Source organism: Numida meleagris, chromosome 14 (assembly GCF_002078875.1).
Source record: "Numida meleagris isolate 19003 breed g44 Domestic line chromosome 14, NumMel1.0, whole genome shotgun sequence".
Classification (NCBI taxonomy): Eukaryota; Metazoa; Chordata; class Aves; order Galliformes; family Numididae; genus Numida; species Numida meleagris.
Window position 1 is genome coordinate 4,041,084 of NC_034422.1, and position 21,352 is coordinate 4,062,435.

Below are 21,352 nucleotides of genomic sequence, written 5' to 3' on the forward strand. Positions count from 1 at the left end.
GGCTATGTGGATGAAGTACCTGAAAGAGGTATCAGAGCTCTGTGAGCAGCTGCCTCCATGCCACAAGAGGAGGAGGACAGCTTGCAGCTGCTGGTGCTTCGACTGAACCCTTCATGCTCCCACCAAACCACAGAAGACAGCATTAAATTCAAGCACAGCATATGGTCTGTTATTAGACCATAATGGATTTCAGGAAACCCAGTTTCATTTTTCCTTTTGTTTCACAGGACTGAGTTAGGAATGAGACTTGTAGTCAAAACTTTTTCCACCTACTCGTTATTCAGCACGCTCATCTCTAGAACAGTTGCACCTACCTAGCAAACTCCAAATAGGTTTACTTGACCTATGTAAAAGCTGAGCAATAAATCAATTGCATTATATTCACTGTAGCAGCTTTTAATTGGGAGTTAGCACTTTTCCTTGATCAAAAAAGCTGGTAGGAACAACTGGTTTGTTCTCATCAGCCCCTTGTTCTTATTTTCTCCTACAACCTGCACTAAAAGCAGAATGTGAAACCCTAAATCCTCTGAGTCTTGAAGGCTTTGCAATAAAGCCCCATACAAAGAAAATATGCATGTGCTGAGGTGCAGAAATGCAATACAAGCTTGGACGCTTCCCCTGCTATGTGCAGCAGGACTTGAAAGGCATGAGAAAAAATGTAACGTGCCCGTGATGTGCCAGGGTTTCTAATGGGCTGATATCTTCTGAAACTCTGCTTCCCCATGAAATCATCTGCATCACCCATCACACTTCATCACAGCCATCACCACATCATTACTTGCCTCCAGATGCAGAGAAAGCAGAGGGAAGGAATCTCAGAGGCCATGGGAAGCTCTATTTAGAGCAGACTTAGCTTGCCTCTGACTGATACAGAACTTCCTAATTTTTGTATTTTGGCAATATCCATAACTTTTCATTGAACTAAGTACAATTATCTCCAAATTATGCTTAGGAAGCACTGATTCTCTATGAGATCACTTCTGTAATGCTAATAGTGTAACCTTTTAATTTCAATAGGAAAAGAATCAGATCTTGAATTAGTCTAGTGGAAAGCAACACAACAGATATTTAGGCCATTCCTCAACGATCTCAAGCATTTCCATACCCTTCCATAGATATTTATAGATGCATATTTCTATAGATAGTTCTTTTTTTTTTTTTTTTTTTTTTTGAATCATGGTACTATGATGAGACATTTAGGAGCCTGAGGGACTGTCCCTATACCATTAAAAATTCAGGGTGAGCTTTCCTGATGGCTTTAATGAGTGCAGCACTTTAATGAGTGCAGCACTGAGCCTTAAGAGTTCGATCCTTTACAGCTGCCTGCAGCTCAGCCACTCACCTTGGAACTGCATTCAATCTACTGACCGGAAAATGCATAACACAACTTTTAATAAAAATACCTAAAACTAGGTACAAACTAGGGGTTCCTCTGCAAATCAAATTAAAAACAGTGCTTTCTTTTCTACTTGCAAAATACACGGTATATTTTGCGAATACTGGAAAGCAAGGAAGAGCAGTGACATTTCTTTGCAGTCAACTGAACGGCAGTCCCAGTCCATGGTGGGGGGGTGGAACTAGATGATCTTTAAGGTCCCCTCTAACCCGTATCATTCTATGACTCTATAATTCCATGAACTGAGGAGGTTGAAGCATAGCTATGTGTTTAAGATTGAGTATATTAAGACAATAGAAAAGTGTCTTCTAAGTATGTATCTTCTTAAAAAGTGCTGATGATTTCTTACGGAAACAGGTTTTGAGTGCGATATGGTGCCAGACATAAAGTTTAAAAATTAAATTACTACAATTAGTACACAACTATTTATCTATTATTTATTTATTAGGAAACCATGTCCATCTGTCAGCTTTGTTATTGGCAAACCAAGATTTTCCTGCATCAGGTGTCATATCCCATCCAGACTGGCCTTTAATCCGACTAGAACAGAAATGAACAGCAGACATTTGAACATAAGCTGTGTCTTTTTAGTAAGAATTAACTCCATCATATAAACTGTTTCCACCACAAATGGCAAAATCTCTGAAACATTTATGAGCCCTAAATGACAATTTCATATGAGTCGGTTCCCTGATGTTAGTAGTATTCACAGCAAAGTTACTCATCTGTGTAAATGACTACTGCATTGAGCCTTTAAACAAGATCCACAACCTGGGCAGCCGTCTGTGAGTCCCATCACTATTGCTTTGAAAGCTTTGCAACCACCATTGCTTCCAGTCTTTTAAATACTAGGATAGAGTTCAACCACAAAAACCCTCAGCGAAAATTTTCAGCCCCCAACAGTTCAGCATTGCTTTGATCTGGGATCTTGTTTCAACTTACTGTGATAAGAGAGGGACAGCTGTGACACGCTGTCCTGGATTTGGGCTTGTAACAGAAATTCCTAACATTCTTCCAATGGCCTTTACCTGCAGACAATGTCTGCCTCCACTCATCGGTCCCAATGAAAACAAGAGCCTACTGTTTATTAACAGCTACCAAGGGACATCTTAAAGGTGAGATCTGTGTTTCTGTTCTCACTGATGGCCATAGCAGCTGCGTGTTTGAGCAAATGTTATGTGAATCTACGTTTTGATCTGAAGACATTATCAAAGCTATTAATGTCATTTAAGAATGAAAGGAAACTATTAAATAAGGTCTTTAGAGTATTAGTCTACTACACTCAATTTACCATTTATAAATAATAGCAACATGATAAAAACACAATATCAAATATGTAACATCCCTTCATGTAGCAGTGGGATAAAAACTAGCCCAGAAATGACACAATGCAAACCCAAAATGTTTTCAGTAGCTCCTAAAATACACATGGCACAAAAGATTTTGAACTCAGATTATTTTCATGGAAAAAAAAAAAAAAACCACCAACCCCCATCCAGAAGCTTGTAAGCATCGAGGGTTTTCAGTCTGGAAATGTCACAAGGTAACGCAAGTCTCCTGAAATTCTGCTCTTCTTCACAGCATGAAACCGCATCTGTTTCAGCAGCCAGGTGGCCTGGGAACCCCGAGCAGTGTTTGCCCTTGAGCAAACCACACAAAAGCACTGGCAAAAGCAGCCACATTCCACTTGAATTTCTAGGAGATGAAAAGGAGCCTACATATGCAACAGCAATCACTGTTAGTGGATCCAGATACATGGATCCTACTAGTAATTTCCATCTTAGCAAAGTAGAACTTGGCTGTTGCTTGATTTTTAGTACCATAATAAATTTTTTGTCCTCTTTTAAAAGGTTGGGCCCCTGTGTGAAGGTCTAGAGCACTCAAAGATTTTTAAAGGTCAGGAAATCAACAGTAAATTTGGAAGTAAAGAAGAGCGCTGCTCTGAGCTGAGAGCAAGAGGTATTAAAAAAAAGTAAAAGGAGTAATAGTCAGCAGATTAAGACAGGACGCAGACCATGCATTGAGCTGCCTTGAGACCAAACTTATCACTGGGGAAACTATTACCTGTAACATGCAGATATATCTTATCTTTCAATCTCCCCTGGGCTCTGTTACTGAGAATAATGCAATAGAAGCCAAACTGAAGGCACTGTAAAAATTAATACAAATAAGCTTTTATCTCATGGCAGGGCAAAAACATTACCTCTAGGCTGTTTGCATGACCCATACAAATGGACACTTATCTACTTGATAGATGATTCTGCTATGATGAGGATATGCTTGGGAACACGAACTGTAAACACATGTACACCTTTGTTGAGGATTTCGTGATCTTGTACAAAGAGGTATCATTTATTATGACTGGACTTCATTTTTTAACAGAATGGTTACTCCCAGCAAGATATCTAAAACAGTATCTTACAGAGGAAAATGATAAATCTACAGAATTTAGTATAAAAGCATAATGGAGAATTTCAAAAAGAATTAAGGATGGAATGCTTTGGTGCTCCATGTGAAGCTTTCTGAATATGTTTTATACTCAGAATACATAAAAACATTTTAGTTTAACTCAAAATCCAACCTTCATTTCCCCATGTAAAGAGATATCCTGGAAACTAGAACATTCTAGATTTAAAAAACCAAAACCTATTCCTTTTTGATGAGATGATAGAAATTTTTGCTTAAAGCATGTCATTGAACTCTACTTTTTAACTTGCTGTATGATTTATAGTAGTTAGTATTCATATTTCACAGATGCATTCCTCCAGGGATTCCACTTATATTTCTAAATATACAGAAGATACTTTCCCTGTTCATCTGAGCAATTTCTGAACGTTTCTGAAGAGGAAATTACACCTGAAAATTTTCTCTAGTCAATTCCAATAATCACTGTGTGTTAGCCTCCAGTTGTTTGTTTCACTTTAACTTCAGAGTGGCTAGATAGGGAGGCTTCTAGACACCACTTAGAAATGTTCCAATAGTGCAAACAGACTCCATTTTAAGAAATCCTTTTAGTGGAGATAAATTATTTCTGCAGAAAAGAAGAGCACAGCAGGATCCCAAGTGCTAATCAAAGGATATAGTGCTAAAAAAAAACATTCTTTCCAAGCAAATGGTTGGAGAACTGCAATAGTCCAGGATATACAGCAATTGCTACAAGAAGAACACTCTCCTCTTTGTAAGGTTTGGGAATTCCATTTCTCCTTGATCAATATGCTCCAAAGCTATAAAACTCAGAACATATTTTTGCAGATTAACTGTTCTTTGGGAAACCATTGTGCTGTCATTTTCTATGCATTATCTGGTGATGTATATCATACTCCCAAGACGATTTTAACAGTGATCATTTTCACCGTTAGGAAGAAGAAATTCTTGTGAGGCTGGAGTTACCTGGTGAAATTCTGTAACCTCCATAAGAAAGGGAGCTAGTCTAGAGGATCACAGTAGTTCTTTCTGCATTTAGTTCATCTAATTTTTGAATGCTCTCTTGTATTTTAAGTTCCTCAGTCATATTTCCCATGTGTTTCCCAATGAGGTTACAAACAGGATGATACTTGAATTAAATTCCAAGTAATTTTGTAATTAGATGGGTAATCAGGTGCAATTAGGAAAAAGTTAACAGGAATTCTTTCAGGAAAAAGCTCTGTGAAGCATTTGATATATGGGAATACCTCAAGCTCCAGCAAAGCAGAGAGATTTGTTTGGCTGTGACAGATTCACAGGAAGAAGAAAGCTACCTCTGTAAAAGCCTTCTCAGTATAATGGCTTCATTAGTTCTAAGAATGACTATTTGTCATAGAACCATCGAATATCCCAGGTGGGAAGGGACCCATGAGGATCATCGAGTCCAACTCCTGCCACCACACACAATTACCCAAAAATCAGACCATATGTCTGAGAATGCTGTCCAGACACTTCTTGAACTCCAGCAACTCTGTGACATGACCACTGCCCCAGGGAGCTTGTTCCATGCTCACCACCCCGTGATGAGGAACCTTTTCCTGATATCCAACCTGAACCTCAGCTCAGGCATAACTGTGGCAGTGTGTTTGTGTGCTATACATCCAAGAGAGCTGATAGCCTTTTAAAGACACCTAAAGATTATCCTCACAAAGCCCATTGTGCTGTTTGATTTAAAGTCTCATGAACAATAAATTCCTTATCCAAAGAGCTCATGGATGCAGGCTAAAATCACCTTTGCTCAAAGACTATGCATTATGAAAATCTCATTTTGCAAAGCTGCAACAGGATTCATGCACAGCATTGTCTTTGTGCTGACTCTGCACATCCTTAAATTTCCTTCAGGGCTTTGTCTACAGTCACAGTACAGATAGCTGTGTTGCCATAAGACAGTGCTACTCCACTGGTGTTTGTTTCTTTGTGATATTAAGCTACTAGTACTAAACTGATGTATTGGGTCATGCAAGTGCTTTCTAGCCACTTCTGTGCAGAATCAACTTCTTAATTCACAACAGAATTCAGCAGAACATGCAGTCCACCAGGATAACTTTGTATTGCAGTTGCTGGGGAACACACATCCAATCCATTCCACTGATGCAGCTGTGGAGGTGATAATCACAGCTGGCAAGGTAATAAGAAACATCTGGAGAGGCAGAACTAACAGCAGAGCTTCTTTTTGCAGTGAGTGAATCCTGTGCACAGAGGACCTCAGGTGACATTACAAAGATATTTTAAAACTAGAACAGAAATGAAAATTAAAGACTGAAATTCTACTGAAACTCAGTTTCGTGGTTGTATTGATGCACCTAAATTTCTCTTTTCTTAAAAATCCTCCCCATTGTGCTTTTGTAACAAAAGAACAATTAATTTGCAGGAGCAGATTAGTTTTTTTCCCAGGTTGTTATTATATAAAAAGATGTGAAATTTCAGAAGCCAATAGGGGGCATGAGCTTACTTTGATGACGTCTTCATCAGAGGATTTGCACTCAACAGATTCAGAGATGTCTGTCACAGCACTGTTCTCCTCAATGGAGACCACTTTGATGGGCACTGCCACAGTTTTTCCTGTGAGAATTGCGGTGTTCACAATTTCTGTATCCTGTATACAAAACAAAGCACGGCACTGTTAAGAAATGGCTAAAAACATTTCCAAAGAGCAAGCATCAGCTCTTCAGCAGGACTTGTACTCAAGAGGGATGCATTAGTTCTCAGCAGCTAATGACCTAAACTCATCTTTTATTAGGCACAACTTGGTAATATGCAGTAAAAGCCTTTTTATGTTTTACCTGCTCAATAAACACAGTGACTGTTATATAGTGAGCAAAATGATTGCTCTGTTCAGTCCAAGCAGGCACGCATCACAGATAGCTTCTACATTTAAGGATGTGGGGCTTTTCCCAATATTTATCTTGCACGACATTACTTTGGGATTGTTGTAAAACTAGGTTTGATTGTCAGTATTTGGGACAGGTTGCAAGAGTACTGAAAGTAAAAATATTACTCTCGGAATCGAAGCCCATTGCAAAAACAGGGCTTTTCTGTGAACTTTACATCTGGAGCTGTTAAACTTAACACTCTTAAAACCCCCTGACTTTCAAAGCTGGAGACAACCCTCAGACTGCTCTTCTGTCAGCAGGCTTCCAAAGCAACAAGCATGTTATAACTGCATAGCTTCACCAAAATCAGGTTCAACAAACTTATTTTGCCGTGTATTTGGCTATTGCAAGTGCTGCACGTCCTTTAAAATTAATCTTTTGCCTCGATTCCTTAACGCCTTATTTTTTGTGACTCAGAGTGTTAAACAGTGTGAACTAAGGACTGCAGGGTGAAGGAGCAGTAAGAGAGTTTGTGGAAATGACAGGACATCCTTTCAGGCTATCTCATCTTTGCTTGGAAACGATTCTACTCAGATCCACTTTGTCTTTAGCAACTGATACAAACTACCAGTAGAAAAATCTAATTTAAAGGAACAGGTTCAGAAGAAGAGCAATGCCAGAAATAGAAATACTTCAGATATAAAACATACTCTGTCTTGGGGATTTATTCGTGTTTGTATTTAATGGTAATTCATGAAGTTTTACACAAAAATAAGAAAATCAGGCGCACAAAACAAACAGAAACAAACCCCATACCACTGCTATGAAGAAGATGAAAAACAAAATGTGATTATGCAGTGAGATGAAACTTCTGTAGTACGGGCAGCAGAGTAAATTCATTATCTGGGTTTAACCTGCAACAGAGTGCCGGGGAGTCACTGAAACTTCTTCCAGCTAGCTTTGCCCATGCCTGCAATGTTGGGTCATCAGCACTCCCAGAGGAAAGTTAGATATTATGAAAAATAGGATAGAAAGCAGGCAAGGCTGCAGGGCACTCTGACCTGCATGAGGATCCTGTACTTCTGGTTCCCCAGCCCTACAAACCACCAGGAGAAGACCAGCTGCTCCTTCTACCCCAGTGTTACCCTAGGTGATGGTGAGGCTGCTAGTAACATCACACTAAATCAAGCTAGCTACATCACCAGCCACAGTTGGTGCTAACTCTGAGCATACACCACAGCAGTTTAAAAAATTGCAATGTAATAAAGTGAAGTCAAATTGCAATGTTTCTGAAGGAACAGGTAATACTACAAATACAAAATGCAGAAGATGTAACAGGAAAAGTTGCTCTCAGAAGAGCATTTGGGGTCTGTGGTGGATCACAAGCTGAATATAAGTTGGTAATTGCATGCTGCTGTGGTTATAAAAACAAAACCCTCCCACAAAAAAATTTATAAAGAGGAACATCACCTGTAAGATGTGAAATACTCCTTCTCAGCTAAGCATTAGCAAGGCTTAAATGACTGAACTAAATGACTGTGTCTGGTTTTGAGAAATATTCTTCAGTGATGACTTTCTCAGCTGAAGAAAGATTACTGTCTCCATATACACAAAAGTCTTCTGAAAATGACAAAGAATAAACTACTTTCTACGTTCATGGACAGGGCCTGAAGTAATGGGATTAAGGTGCAACAAGGAAGATTTGTTTGACATTAAGGCAGTCTTTATTATACAAATAATGATAGAGAATTTCTGGAACAGATTGTCTGGGACAGAATAAAAGACATCATCTATCATAAAAGAATTCTGAAGAAAGCTTATACTATATATCTTTCAGAAATAACATTGGTTCCTTGAGTCAGGTAGAAGAAGAAAGGGAGGAGGTGACCTCTTGTGGTTTCCTCCACCTCTCTTTCTTATGATTCTCCAATTTTCAGAACTGAGTGGTAACACAATAACCTATATATCTTGTACCCCAAATAAGCCTATTCTGCTTCATCTGTCCCAAATAATATGATCCTTCCTCACTGGACTAAAGAAAATGACCTATACCTTTAAAATGAAAAAGCCTGATAGGCAAATTTGAGTGATTTTCTGCTTTCTGCACTATTTAGTGCAGAACTGAGGCACCAATTGCCAAGAAATAATCTGTCACTTCTGTTTCTCTCTCTGCGATAAGTCATTATTGGTATATCTTAATTCTAAATGGATTTGATATAAAGCCACTACTACAAAGGTTTGAAAAACCTTTTGAAATTTCCTGAGACCTTCCTATAGAGAAGACAGGAAATTTGACTACTAGCACATTATCAGCAATTAGAAACCTCAATCTTCTGCCCTTTGCTAATGGTTTCATTAAAGGAAGTCATGCGCATGTGGATGAATTTATTTTGATTAATGACTTCAGAGCTGCATCTGCACCAAAAATCCGTAAAAGGTAGTTTCTCGTGATAAAGATTACTGAAGTTTTACATCTCTTCTCTGTGGGCCAATCACATTCAGGAATTTCAGATTCATGATGTGCACAAAGGAAGGGAAATATACTGGAAATTTTACCTAATACCTTCATAACTAGCACCATTGCAATCATTAGAGAGTCTCGACATTATGAAGCAATTGGTAGCCACCTCACTTCGGCTTTTTGTATTTAATCTCCACTGATAGCAGTCACAACTCATTGCTACTACATGTATTTGGGAATACTGAAATATAAGCAATTAATATATAGTACGGTAAAAGCAATTGTCAAATCTGTCCTTTCCCTTATTCAGTCTGTAAGTGCCCTGTGCTATTCATCTGTGATCTTTAAATAAGCAAGATCAAGGAACTGACTCTTTATCCTTTTGTCTTTTCGTTTAAAATAGAGTAACGTGTATCCTATAACCCTGTATTTGGAAGAGCCTTGTGGCACAACTTCTGCCTCCTCTGTGTTTCCTTTCTATTGCTCCAATTCAGCCTAAGGCTTTCATGTAACTCAGAACTGACCCGATGTCTGCATCTACACCCACACAAGAGCTGTTAGGCAGAAAACTAAGTAACATAAGGAAGGATCCATAGTCCAAGACTCCCAAAAGCTGAACTGAAACTCATAAAAATAAAAGGAGCTTAAATAGAGCGGTCCATCTCTCTGCTCTGTAATACTGAGCACTCTGAATGTGCACCACAAACAAGAGAGATAATAAAAAAGATTTCATCAAGAAGCCCACAAGCTAAAACTGGTAGGTTACATCAGTCTAATTGTTTGGAACTGCTCCATGCATGACTGCAGCAAGCTACCACAGTTAGAAACCCTGATTTTACTTCTGTGTAAATCAGAAAAAGAATTAATGTCCATCTCAAAGAAAAATGGTGAGATTGGAGCTAGGTAGGAGTCAGACTCTACATTACATTACATTACATTAAGACCCGTGTTCAGTGAGATCAATGCACTGAATTAGAGGCAAATATCACCAACCTGTAGGAAGGATCAGAGCTTTCCTGCTTAGAGCCAGGTGGAATTTTGGCTAACCCTAATGTCATAACTTGAAGAACCATACATTTTGTTTGTGCTCTGGTCTTGGTTACATCAGAGCTAATTTGATTAAAGCGCACTAGCAGTAACATAGGTCTAAACACCTATTTCCACAGCGGCACTCATTGTGCTGCTTCACAGAAAATTCAGCAGAATTGGGATTAAAAAAAATCAGTACTTTTCTAGAAAGGGAAAATAACATTCAGAAAATAAATGTGTTCCAGCCAGAGCTGAGAAGAATCATGTGCTCACGTTTGGCCATTTGAAGTTAGAGAGAACTGTGGCTGACTCTGCAGGAATCTGACTGCTTATCCCACCACTGCTGCAGTCAGGGAACTTCCACCAATGTCAGTGGGAGCAAGAACACAGAATCTGAGCATTAGTTGCTTGAATTTAGCTGAAGAGCAAACCTTGTGTTCATCCAACCTCTCAGTTGTAAGAAGGCAAGCATTCAGCCATGACTAATTTAGGAACTAATTCAACATTTAATTGCGGCAGAATGTGGAAGCAAAGTGACAGCTGTTTAATTAAACTCTAAATCCGATTAGATGGTGTTATCAAGAGAAATCCATGGGAGCCTGAGGTCATGAGAATGGTCCTGTTTGCAGGCAGAAAATTCTGTAAGTGGAATCTCATAGAATGATGTTAATCATAGCATTAAGATTTCTCCTTCACACAAACACACTACCTCATGAGTAACATACCTACACTTAGACCTGAAGGAATGACACAGAAATGACAATTATGTTTTAATTTATAAGGAAAGTTTATTTAAAAACTCTGTAGAAAAGAGACAGTCAAGGCACTGCCCACCTTAAAATCTAAAGAGTATTTGCCTTGTGGAAAAAGGACAGAAGAAGTAAGTCCCTGCATCTTGTTGACAGCACTTCAATCAGTGGAGACAATGTCTTTGCAGGAGAGCTCCAGGAGCTGTCCTGTGCTTCCAGCTGTTGTTCAGCCCATCACCCTTGATGAGCAGAGACACCCTGGCAACACAGTCACAATAGAAGATGGAGATGTGGGAAATATAAAGTAAACTCCACACATGCCAGTTGAGAACAGTATAAATATTCTACTGATGAGCAGTAAGTTATGCATTACAGGTTTCCAAGGTATCCTAGTTAGAGAGACGCACAGAATTGTTCTGCACTGCAGACAATTGTAATGCTGATTTGTGAGTCTGGTGACACGATGGTTGCAGATTTGGGTTATTAATACTGCAAAGATTACAGCTGATTAACAAACTGACATTGTTCGGCAGCAGATTCTGTTTATCTACATAATTTCATGATTAAAAATAAATTACACATTGAGCTTTCTGCCAAATGGATTCTCTGACACTCCACATTCACAGGCAGTACACACAAAAAAGGGAAAGAAGCTGACATTGTTTCTAACTTCTTAGCACACACTGCAGAAAAACAGGAAGGTTCCTACAGATGAAAGTTTACACCATAATAGAGGACTTCCCTGACCTCGTGGCAGACAGTAGGGGAGGACAAATTTTGTTAGTGGGATATTTGGTTTGCTCTTTTCCTTCACTTGATTCCAATGCTATCAGCCCACCACTTGTAAATCTTCTGCTTTGCACATCTTCATGGAAACACGAGGACTTTTACTATGTGAGTAATGCCACTCTACAAAATAAATGGGGTAATGCTGTTAAGCAATAAAATCAAGGGAGCCACCCTCTTACTTAATAGCATCCCTCAGTACACAAACATGGATCCCTGTGGAATCTCAGTTACTCTACGACCCTTAGATCCATAGTGTGATGGAAAACTGAAAGAAATGAGCAGATTAATAGTGGTGAAAAATCAGGGCATTAAAATCCCCGTAAGAAACAGATCCATTCAATGTAAGTGGCCAATTCTGCAGCCTGCTTTTGACCAGGATAGCAGAACCAAAGATCCCTGTTTTTTTTGGAAGATAATTCTCTTCGACACACGACAGCCCTATGAGATATCTTCTCTTTATTAAATCTTTGTTAAACAGCCAACAAGGGACATGGCACGAAAAATTAAGGACAATACCTTCCCTAAAGAACAAACAATCCAGAAGTCAAACACAGATAAAACATCATCCATGGAAAGACCCGAAGGTGGATGTCGGCACTGTTCTGTCCCCAGCATGCACAGTATTCGTTTGAAGAGTTTGATCAACATGATGTCTTGGGTTCCCCAGGAGTTTTAAAGAAGGTAAATAGGGAAAGTTTGGAAACAGGAATGTAAGGAAGGGAAACAGACTCATTTTTCATCTCCCAAAAGAGTAGCTTTGACCATCATTAGTACAGGTAATGACCATCAGGCCAGGCTGGGCACTCTCACCCTTTCCTCTTGGGCCTGGCCCACTGCTACAAAAACAATGGCAGGTTCCTGGGTCCAGAAGGAGAGAAAGTAAACTCAGCCAGGATGGGAAAGGCTCAATCTTCCCCGTAGGTCTTGTGAGCCACCTGATTTATTACAAAGATCTGAGTGTCTTTTCAAAATGGGAACTCGGTGTTCTGCAAATGCAATGCCTTTTTAATCAATGATCTTGTCTCTGTTTACAGTCTATATATTGAGATAAATCTTAATTACTGTCCCCCACCCACATTAGCAACGGATCATTCCATTTTCTTCCCTGCTTGTATGATTTTCAAACACACTGCTAGTGGGACTTCTGAAACCTCATAAATTAAACTCTGCAGGCAGAAAAGGGGAATGCAGAATATATTAACAGATACAGATGCAGAAAAAATTCTTCGGATTCTTAGATGACTAATCCATACTTGCAGTGAATCTGCCCTGTTAGTTTTCAGACTTGTGAAAGGGAACATGCTCAATAATTACTTTTATGTAGCAGATGAAGACTCAATTGGTAAATGTAATTCTATCATCTCTCAAAAATGAGCATCTCCTTTAAAAAGAGAAAAAAACGGAGTAACTGAACAAAATTACGTATGTCTGGAATTTCTTTGTTCACAGTACAGTTTGTGACAAAATTATACAGATGGATAAAAGTTATAAAGCCAGTACTCAGAGCTTTGTATCTGTATGAAGGCCACATTGACTTGGTCAAGTACACAGGCCTCGCTCTATCAAGCTTAATATGACAACAGGAATTCGCTTTTTATTCCTCATAATCTTGAATAAAAAAGTAAAATCTGGCTAGCAGGTAAACATGCAGTATTCTGTCATAAGGAGAAATGTTCCAAAAAAGACAGTAAGAAACATTTTGCTTCAAGCTGGAGGCTTTACCAGCAGAAAAGGCAGAACTTTGTGACTGTTAAAAATGCCATGGTCCCTTCATTTCAGATGTGTTTGAAACTAGGTGGAACAAAGAAACCTTATTAGCTGGTAGGTTCAGAAAGGTATGATGACACTAAAGGTCCTGTATAAACCCCTATCCCTTCTGCAAGGAAAGAGATGTCAGAGTCCTCCAAGGCTGCAGACAAGTGAGTTAACTGCCTCCAACACTCCTTCCTTCCACCTCTCATAGAACAGTTACACTACTCGAATCATGAGAAACATGCTCAGCTCATGTGACAATACATTGCACTTGCATTCAGCACTTTTTATTGAATCAAGGCCACAAGAAATAACTTCAGAACTTCCCTTCCACCCTAAATTACTCTGACAAGATGATCTCATTAGACAATCTGACCCCCTAGGTGAAGGGAAATGCAAATTAATGGCATGAAATTCAATCCACAGAACATTTTCATGCTTGACTGTGTCTTCCTTTACTGTCTCAAAAGCTGTAAATGTGCATAGTTTGTCTTTTCTAACTGTCTATCATAATCAATGTGTATCAACAGTGACTGAGCCTCTGGCTGGGGGACTCTGCTTTGTAGGAGCTGTGGCACTGAATTCAATGAGGTATAACTCACCAGAAAGACAAGTATTTTGCTAAAGCTGTCTCTATTTCCTGTTGTCTGGAATGAGTATGTTAGGATTCAGTGGCTGGTATATATTTTCAAAGAAAGATGGTATTTCCTGCTGTGCAGAGGAAGAGTCTGTAAGTGAAAATGACTTCAAAGGCAACAATTCTGGAACTACTTAAAACGTGGAATAAGGACATAAGGACAACTGCAGGGAACAGGAAGCAGAAGTACACATTTGATCTTTCTATAACCAAAATGTAGAATAAGGACATAAAGGTGACTGAAAAAGATGGGAAGCAGAAGTCCACTTTCTATTTCTCTAGAAATAGAAAATAAATGAATAATAATAAAAAATCCTGATTTTTAAAAAGTTGCATATGTGTTAGACAGGAAAGAACCTGCTCATCCTCTTTGGGTATTTTCATTCCTTACTTGCAGTAGTTTGTTAAATTGACTTAGAACTGAAAGAACTTACATAAGAATCATATCATGTAGAGAGAAAAACTTGTAGTAATGGGTTGAAATGTGTGGGATTACCTGAGATGTTCCTACTTCAGCATAATTACTGGTCATACTGAGTATAAAGAATGATGAAACAACAAACAGATGAAAAGATGTGAAGCGACAGGTTAAAAACCCTTATTTGGAGACCAATATAGTTGAGAGACTTTGCCCTTCTTGTTTCAGAGCATTGCCACTTACAGATATAAGCAAGCATACGGTTACCTATGAATACATGTAAACATCATTTATATAAGCAACCAACTGTCCTAAATTTTCCCAAAAAATCAGGTTTTTATATATTTATAGACTCTAAAAATTTTATGTTTATCATCTGTAATAGACAGGTGACAACAACTACAGTCCGTATCCATACATATAATTTCTAATGAGCACTCTCAGTAGAGCAGGCAAATGTTTGGAAAATAGTGATGAGAAATGTATCAAAAGCATTAGTTCAGTGACTAGCTACTTACAGCATTCCCAGGGAAGGACAAATATTTACTACTGATTCCAAAAGCTACACCAATAAATGGCCTCAGAACCTGCAACATGTTCTGTTCTTTTTAATCTCAGAAATAGTTTTTCATTTACTCAAACATCTAAGGAATAATTGTCTGAGAAAGCCTTCAGCTATGATGAACACCTCTCATGTTTTCTCCATTGCTGAATGGTCCTATTAAGTTTATCACAGATGGGAGTGGGAATATTGGTGAAGCCTGAATGGGAGCGAAAGGCAATAGCCACCTGGTGATCTTATAATGGAATGGTTCATGGATGCTTAAGCAGCCATGGATGGAGCTATATAATATCTTCTTGCTGAAATCATTTCATGGCTTACAGTTCTCTTTTGTTGCAAAAGGACTAATATGTGAAAATTGTCAATTTAAGGCATTTTCCAGGCTCAAGACATGCCAGCCGTTTGCTTTTCTTTTTCATGAGTCTGAGTTATTTGGAAAAGGACCCCCAGATAAATTGGGTTTGCTCCTTCATTAAGCAGAACCAACACAGCTCTGGTGATGTCTCCAAACTGTGTGACTACCATGGGAATACAGCTAGTAGTAAAAAGGCAATTTTCATTAACAGTTTGAAATTCTTCCCATGCTCATTTCAAATAAACCTGCGGCACTGTTATACAGTTGGCTATATATCTGTAATAATATTGCTGTAATTGCAGTAATCAATAGATAGTTGCAGAATAAAAACGTACAAGCATATTAGGACATATGCATGGGTGCACACAGTTCCACTCTGTACTTATATACGTGAGTAATCCATATCCACAGATGCACATAGACATATATAATGACAGTGGAAAAAAATATGAGGCATTCTGTGTTAATGGAGCCACATACTTATTTTTCGTTTTATATATAACATAATTCTATCTTGTATGTTTCCTACTGCAAATATTTTGCAAACATCATGCTTTAAAACACTAACCCACTGAAATGAGCAGTTGACTTTAATAAAGCCAAGATCTATTCTATCAAGTGTTACACAGTAAACCCTAGTATGTCCCCCCATAACTTGCTTTCCTCTACTCAGACGCCTGCACTTCTACATCACTGCTGACTTCAACCTGAAAGATGGATGTTCCATTCCTCAGGTAAAACTGGCTGACATAATTGCCTGTAGTGCTAATAATAATGACATATACAAGTGCTTTTCCACCACTTAGAGATGATAGGGATCAGAGTGATAATTTCACTGTTGTGAGCCTACTCCTTCACATGTTACAAATGAAACTAGTATCATCACTGACATGAGTGAAGCCTGTAGAGACATGGAGCAGAGCGGTAAGGACAGAAATCTCAATGTGATTTCTCAATGTTGGGTGTCAAGAAGCCTGACAGTGAGGGCCTGATGTTTACAAATACCTAGGTACGCTTTTTATTGGCTTCAGTGTGCAGTTCTTTATTGTTTAGCAGTAGTTGAAAAAATGGCCGAGAAAGCACATTCTATGTAAAACTAAATTGTTTTATGTCAATTAGACTATACGCTGAAGAAATCCACTTAGTTACAGACAAAAAACTTGCATTTTCGGAGACGTGCTTCACAACAGCTTCACTTGACAGTTTGCAGCTCTGAGGAAAGATTGCAACGTCTAAGAATAGAGTGTCATTCAGATGCTTGTAGATATTATGCCTGGCCTCCAGATGTTCTTCCAGAAGGGCACAGGTGTCCTGTAGGCCTGTGTCATACCTGGCAGTCCTGGATGGATGGCTGAGACTCTACAACATCTATAATGGTATTAGATACTTATGTGTAGTCACCTGGATTGATTCCTCCTTTCTTCTCCTTGAATCAGCTTACGCAAGTTAAGTTTCCAATCTGCCAATGTCATGCTATAGCAGCCCACAGCCCTTTCTCTTTCTTGACCACTGTGGAGGGTTGTGAACTTGTTTTATTTGTGTAGATTAGTATATTATTGATTATTCATGAGTCACTTTCTCCCTCCAACAGGGAGTATGCATCTTCTACAAGTTCTTTAAAGTCCTCAATCTTTGGCCATGGAGTGCACATGGGCACTTGGCTCAGGTTTCTGGATTTCAGAACTCTATTTAGAACACAGTGGAAGTGAAGCAGACAGCATCTGCTAAAATTTTCATTTTAATTTAGTCTATTTTGAAAGCAGCAAGAGAAAATTCCTACTTGCTCTTCCATATTTTGGCTGTACATCTTTAATATTTGATAAGCACAATCTGTAACCCATACACAGTAGAGCTTCTTATAGAACTGCTATGAAAAAGTAGTAACAAAAATGCAGAATTTTTCTTTCTTAATATTATTATTCCCTATCCTTGTTCATAGATCATCCTTCTTTTTCAAATATTTTATTGATTTAACTGACTTCACAGCAGGTCCACATAAGCAAAGCACACAGAAGGTAGGAAAACTGACTATTGCATTAATGAGAGAAAATACTGTACAGACATCAGAAACACAGTGCGGTTAAAAAGATGAGAGTGTGACACATGGGAAAATTAAATTATTGACTAGACACGTCTAACCATTCTCACCATACGTAGAAGGTAAAAACAACACATATGAATATAAGGCGAGGACTAGAGACTATGTATAACCACAGATCCCATTCTTTCCTCCTGATTCAAGCAAAGATGTCCTTTACCTTCAGAGGTTGTTTTGTGACATCATGCTAGCTAGAGATCCAAGGCTGGAGAAGCATCCTTGAAAGACATCGCTATGACAATTTTGTGTCAGTGATTTGAAGGACAAAGGGATCAAATCCATTTGCTTAAAGCAGTATTTCATTTGTTAGTATAACCCGAAGTAACCACTGTGACCATTATCTTTATCTGAGCATCTCACAGCAACTTACAACACTGAAAGAGGCTTGGAAAAAGGTTTGTGAGTTTGAAAGCTTGCCTGTTTTTTCTAACCTCATTGGATGGCCTAATAAAAGACATTATCTACAAACCTTGCTTTGCTTCCATTTCTACTCTTCAGGACTAGAATGACATTGCCAGTACTGAGTAGGGGAGACTGGGATCCATGTTCAAATGGAAAACTTTCACTTTTAAAGAATTTGCAGTACAAAGTGATCCTGAAAGCCAAATACCTACATTGTAACACAGGAAATATTAATTACTGTGTCCGTTTTAAAGATGAGCGGACTGGTGTCTGAGTTTTCCAAGATCCAGAAGAGACAGAAACGATCTCCAGACACGTGGCTCCTGCTCCATCAGACAATTCCTATTTTTACACATCAGATTCTCCCAGTGCTTAATGAGTAGTCCGTAATTTGAATGAGGTAAGAGCAGTGAGGAGGAATTACTGAGTCTCAAATGACTTATTTATTTCCACACAAAGCTCACTCCTGAAGCTTCCAGGCATTCTTAAAACATATGCCATGGGACACGTGGTGCCAGCTGGCAGCTCCTGTTAGTCACCGCTTTTCAATGCTTGCGATTGACATTTTGTCCCAGATCCAGAATCTAAAACATAGTGTTTTCTGCAGGCTCAATCGAAGCTTCAAGCCCTATGAAGCTTCTTGTTATTGGCACACAGGCACGTAGGCCCCTATACAAGATGACTCCAAAGTACATCCAGGTCTTAGACTGATCGGTTTGGTTTCTGCTGATGACATAATATACGCCACAGGAGGCCTTCTACCTTCTGTTAGCTCTCCAGAATGAGAATTCAAGATCACTAAGAGGTTATAGCAGACCTTTTGGATTTCATTCAATTGTGCAATGTTTCAGAACACAAAAAGGGAGACAATTCACCTTTAAACCAGACAAGGTGATTTTGTCCACGTGCACTTTCCCAACCTCCATCCTGGTAAAATCTGGTTTATGCAAATGAAAACAGAAATGTTATGCCAAGGTAAAATCTTTCCACATTAAAGGAAAAAAAAGAAAGGGAGATAAACTAGTTCCCTCTGAAATGGCATCCTGAGAGGAAAACTTTGTAATGAACCTGAAGGTTTAGACAGTCAGAAGCAGTCAGGGGGTACAAGAGTATAGTTAAATGGGCAAACGTTATCTTAGGACAGGAGAGGCTAGGATGCAGAACCATATTATGTGTAAACAAAACATTTATGTGGTGGATTAACATACTGGTGTGTTTTTTAACACCGAATTTACAAGTCTCTGTTTCCCTTTCTCCTTTTTCTCAAAGTCCCCAGCTAACTTTTTTTCACACCCACCTAGCTTAATCAAAATGCTCATTTCACATTCTCCAAAACTTGTATAGATCTTGTCCTACAGGGCCTTGTCGAGCAATTTACATTGCATTCACTAATCCTGATAATGACAGTCAGCATTCAATACTCAACTACTGTAATTAATAAAACAGCACAGTTGCTATTTTTCAACAATAGAGGATTTCCAAAACTAAACTGCAGCAATAAATTACTTCATTACAGCCATATTGTTGTTCTGTGAGGTAACAAATCTTGCGGAAAGACAATCAGCTTCGATAAAGAAAAAAATGCAGAGGACAGATTAGATGACTAGGACTTGATTAAAATTAATGTCAGTGTTACTTTTGTTCCCATTTGTTTCCTGAAATTCCCCCTCACCAGTGTGCTGATGTGCTGACACTCACACTACTTTGCTGGTGCTTCAAATATTAGGCACGACTAGTTTCTGATGGAAAAAAAGGTCTTAATAGGTTCACTGTGCTGATTTACAGCAATGGGGCCTATGCTGAAGCGTATGAAGTTTTGGTCTGTTAACTCATAGTCATTGGCATATGTGCATTAATCTGAAGTGCTTTGGCTTTGGAGAAGGACCTTTGTGCGCTGCTCCTCCAGCTTAGCAACATACTAGCAGCAGCCCAAACTTCGGTGCTGTGTTGGTACCCTTTTGATTCTGAGATTTTACGCAGATCCTATACAGAATCCTACCACCACTGCTGCTCCCCATGTCTTTATAGCAGCTGCTGCACAAAGCAAAGAGAAAAGCCAGAAGCATGGGGCTAGATTTCTCACCAGGACAGTACTGAACTCTGTCCTAGGTTTTACTTTTTTATCCCCCTCAGGCACAACAACAGAGTTCAAAGCACAGGTTCCTAATGATTTCCATGACAAACATCTTCAGCGCTGAGAGTGCGGCTGGATAATGAAGTGTAAACTGAAAGCAGGGTAAGGCAAACGTGCATCTAATAACAAACCGAAGGTGAAAAGTTGCTGGGTATTTTAATCCTTGGGGTAGCTCATTATAACACTGAGGCTTATAAAAGTCCTGGTGTTGCTTTTTTTTTCCTATACTCACTCATTACCTTACATTATAGTAAAGTCTCCTTGTTGCCTAGTTAGTCTCACCATCCAAGCTAGGGCACCTCAGGACCTCATTAATTAGGGTCCAGCCTAAACAATTCATAATTCTGCTAGGTGAGTATTATGGTGAAGAATTCTGTATTCCCCAGAAACTTTAAAACTGTCATTACAGATCAAAACCAAAATTAAGAAGTTGCCAATTAAGATAAATTGTTCTTCTTTTTCCATGTGGGTCACAGCTAACCTACTTAATGGTTATGTTGGCTGAGCACCTGCTGTGTTTGCAAATAAACCTGGTCTGCTCTGACTGTCACTGTTCTGCCTAGCATCGCTTTGAAGTGACAGCATGAGAAGGTGGAGGCTATTTTACTCTCTAGGGTAAACTACAAATTTTTGTCATCTGGAGTAAATGTGGGCAGTGTATGGACCTGCATTTATCAGTTAAGACAATGGACTGATAGCTAAAGCTAATGAAAGAGCATTAGTTTAGACAATACATCAGCTTTCACAGGAGAAAGCATTATCAAGCAATCAAGACTCCCCTTCCAGCTCATCCAGCATCTCATGAAGGAACTCTGCAATTCTCTCTGCTCTTCTTTCTCCCTTTCCATTTCTTTCAAATCTTTCACAGCCAAAGTGCAGTGGTGCAGGAGAATCAGAATGAGGCCCAGCATTTGCCTCCCATCATTCGTTATGGGTGAACTCTTGCCAAATCACCTAACTCCCACTTCAGTCTTACAGGTCAGTAATTTCTCTGCCTTTAAATTCCAGTTGTTTCAGCTGCAAAATGGGGCAGAATGTCAGCATCTTAAAGCAGTCTCCTGTCCCCGCCGAGAAGTACTTGTCTTTTCTCCATCTGATCTGCCACTGAAGGCAGCAGGAGAGGACACATATGGAGAATACAGTCTTTAGCAGATACAGCATCAAAACACATAGCCCTGCAATGTCCTTCTCAAGCACTCATCTGGGGACAGAACTCAATGTCTGCTGGCTCATTACTATGTCTGCATGGTCTCTGCTCACATCTTCATGGCAGCTGTGAAACTCGTTTTGTGAT

General features: G+C 39.1%; 1 protein-coding gene across 1 annotated transcript in view; it reads right to left on the reverse strand.

Annotated features, from left to right (window-relative positions):
* TMEM132C (transmembrane protein 132C) overlaps positions 1-21,352 on the reverse strand; it is a 186,296-nt gene that overhangs the window by 22,147 nt on the left and 142,797 nt on the right. Inside the window, exon 5 of the mRNA XM_021412781.1 lies at positions 6,312-6,455. Within this exon, the coding sequence (XP_021268456.1) occupies positions 6,312-6,455 (144 nt within the window). The remainder of the gene's footprint in view (positions 1-6,311; positions 6,456-21,352) is intronic.